This window comes from Portunus trituberculatus, chromosome 46, assembly GCF_017591435.1.
Source record: "Portunus trituberculatus isolate SZX2019 chromosome 46, ASM1759143v1, whole genome shotgun sequence".
In the NCBI taxonomy this organism is placed as follows: domain Eukaryota; kingdom Metazoa; phylum Arthropoda; class Malacostraca; order Decapoda; family Portunidae; genus Portunus; species Portunus trituberculatus.
The window spans coordinates 30,694,788-30,697,734 of NC_059300.1; the positions used below are offsets into that span (position 1 = coordinate 30,694,788).

The following is a 2,947-nucleotide window of genomic DNA, read 5'->3' on the forward strand; positions in this document are numbered from 1 at the left end:
AGAATATTGCTACCTATCAACATTGCAACCATAAGCACCAATAGAGAGAGAGACTCACGTTTGATAAGCCACGCGCCACGGCACACCTTTGTCACCTGGCGGGAGTGTGGCGAGGCGAGGCAGCGACGGAGGGAGGGAAGGTGCAGGAATCCTCAGTTTGCATGTATTCCGAGACAGTGTTATGCTCGTGATCAAGATGAACTCCACCAGTCCCCCCTTGAACGCTGCCGGTGGTAATCAGGTGTTCTCCATTTTCTCTGGCGCTCATGATCTGTCGGTGAGTGTGTGTGTGTGTGTGTGTGTGTGTGTGTGTGATGTGGGTATGTTGTGGTGCTGCTGTTTCTTGTTTGTCGCGGTTTTCCTGTTGTTATTGTTATGGATTGCTGTGATTGCTGTTACTGGTATATATATATTCGTCAAGTGTGTTTATTTATTATTGTCATCATCATCTTCATCATCATCATCATCATCATCATAATCGATGTCAGCATCACTCTCGTCACTGCGATTCCTCTTCAGGTAGGCAGGTCCCGTGTCCCAAAAAAATATCCCATCCCACGTCTCTCTCTCTCTCTCTCTCTCTCTCTCTCTCTCTCTCTCTCTCTCTCTCGTGATCAATAAGGGCGAGGGAGGGGGGCTGCTGCTGGAGGCGGGGGCGGCGGTATCGACGGAGGGTGAGGGCGGAGTAAGGGGGCGGCGGGGCGCACGCAGGCGCGGGCACACACGCACGCACGCAGGCTACATAAAGTGTCGGGGCGGGGGGAGAGGGCTACAGAGCGGCACCTGGCACCCAGCGGCCGCGCCTCGCTCTCAGTGCCGCCCGGAGCCAGCCTGCTATGAGGCAGCAGAGCCCACAGCGCCCGCCGCCGCCGCAGCTCCGCTTCGGGACGCCCTCCTGCCACGCGTGATCCAGTGGGAGTCGCAGCAGGAGGAGGCGCAGCATGTGGGGCGTGACGCCTTACTGCCGCGCGGGCGAGCAGGCGGGGCTGCGGCCATGACCGCCGCCGCGGGGACGGAGTATGGCAGCGGCCAGATCGCCCGCCGCCCGCACCATGTGGTACGCCCATAACTACGCCCAGAGGAGGTCCCAGGCCAGGAACGCCGCCGCCAGGAACCCTCACCCGCAGGACTACATGGCGGCCCCGGTGCCCTGCGACCCCTACCGCCCGTGCCAGGACCACCTCACCCTCGCCGAGCCCGACTACTCCGCCTCCCTCAAGGAGTATCTGGCAGAGTACGCCCGCAATGCCCTGCACGCCCGCCACCGGTCCGCCGACCAGGCCCGCCAGCGTGCCGCGGATCAGACCCACGCCCACGCCCGGGCAGCCCACGAGTCCTCTAGCCAGGGAGGCACGTATGCCCACCCTCCCACTCACGCCCACGTCGCGGTACCGAAGAAAAGCCAAGTTGCCGCGCGAGGCCGTGCTCACGGCGGGACGGACCGCCCTCACGCCCGCGGTCCCGAGCAGGATCCGGGTTGCGGCGGCGCTCGGGCGTCGCACACGTCGAGGAGGAGCCACGCCCACAGCATTGACCAGAGCCACGCCCTCACCGCCGACCAGGCCCTGGCTCATCTGGTGGAGCACGGACGCGTCCTGGGCCCAGAGTCGCAGTCCCGCGTATATCTCCCCGAGGCGGCGGGGCGCGGACGTGCCGCCGAGGCTAGCCTGGCCTGTGAGCACGGCCCGGGCCAGGCGGTGGGGCACGGCTACAACGAGCAGGAGCAGGTACTGGTGGCGGGGCAGGGCCTGGCCTACCCCGGAGAGCAGCAGGGCCTCGCCCACCACACCACCACAGACCTGGCGGCGCTCTACCACTACGAGGACCCGCTGGCCCACCACCTCGAGTACGGCTTTCCAGAACAGGTGGCCCGCGGGCGGTCCTACGCCCGCGAACAGGCGCAGGTGCACGCCCACGCCCAACAGCAGCAGCACCTGCAACAGCAGCACCAACACCAACAGCACCAGCTTCATCAACAGCAGCAGCAACATCGTGCACAACAGCTGCAGCAACACCATCAACAGCAGCAGCAACAACAACAACACCAGCAACACCAGCAACACCAGCAGCAGCAGCAGCAGCAGCAGCAGCAACAGCAGCAGCAGCAGCAGCAGCAACAACAGCAACAACAACAGCGGTCCTACCGGGTGCGCCCTCACGCCCGCGACCTGTGTTCCTTCTATCCCGAGTCAGCCCAGTCCAGTGACGATGACGAGAGCGTGCTGGAGGACGACGTGCGGGTGGATCTGCCCTACACACACTTCAGGTGCCGCGGGCGCAGCGTGATCCGCGGGCGGGAGGAGGTGAGCGGGCCGGCCCGCGCCGAGCATATCATCCGGCGGTTTCACGAGTCCGGCGAGACGTGCGAGGAGGAGGTGGAGCCCAGCACCGTGGGCCTGTCCTACCAGCAGCGGGCAGACGTGTGCACCACACGGGGCCACGCCGCGGCCGTCGCCACCTCCTCCGGCGGCCTGAGCGAGGAGCATGAGGTGTCCAGGAGGCGGCGCGGCGGCCTGCTGCTGGCGGAGGGACTGGTGCGGGAGTGGGTGCGGGCTGTGGGCGTGGTGGCCGCTTCGGGCACGCTGGTCACCCTGGTCGTGCTGGGTTTCGGGGTGAGTCCTCATGTTCCGGGCGGCGGGGAGTAGCTCTGCCTGCCCGCTGTGCCTCTCGCTCCTGCTGGCGGGGCGGCTCAGCGCGGGGCGTGTTGTTCCCCGTCCTCACTTGCGTGTTGTGTTTGTGTTGTGTTGTGTTGTGTTGTGTTGTGTTGTGTTGTATCCCACACACCCTCCCCTCCCCATCCTTCTCTCACTTGCTGTGTTGTGTTTTGTTGCCCCCATCATTGCACCATTCCCTTCCCCATCAGCAGCACACCCCTGCTACTCCCCTCCTCTCCCCTCCACGCCTCCCATTCATCGTGCAGTGTGTGTGTGAGGAGGAAGTAAATGGA

The 2,947-nt window shown here is 64.4% G+C and overlaps 1 protein-coding gene across 1 annotated transcript in view; it reads left to right on the forward strand.

Moving 5' to 3' along the window:
* The first annotated feature begins 743 nt into the window (after positions 1 to 743).
* LOC123520163 overlaps positions 744 to 2,947 on the forward strand; it is a 48,762-nt gene continuing 46,558 nt past the window's right edge. The window contains 1 exon segment of the mRNA XM_045282158.1: positions 744 to 2,612. Within this exon segment, the coding sequence (XP_045138093.1) occupies positions 1,020 to 2,612 (1,593 nt within the window). The 5' untranslated portion in view covers positions 744 to 1,019.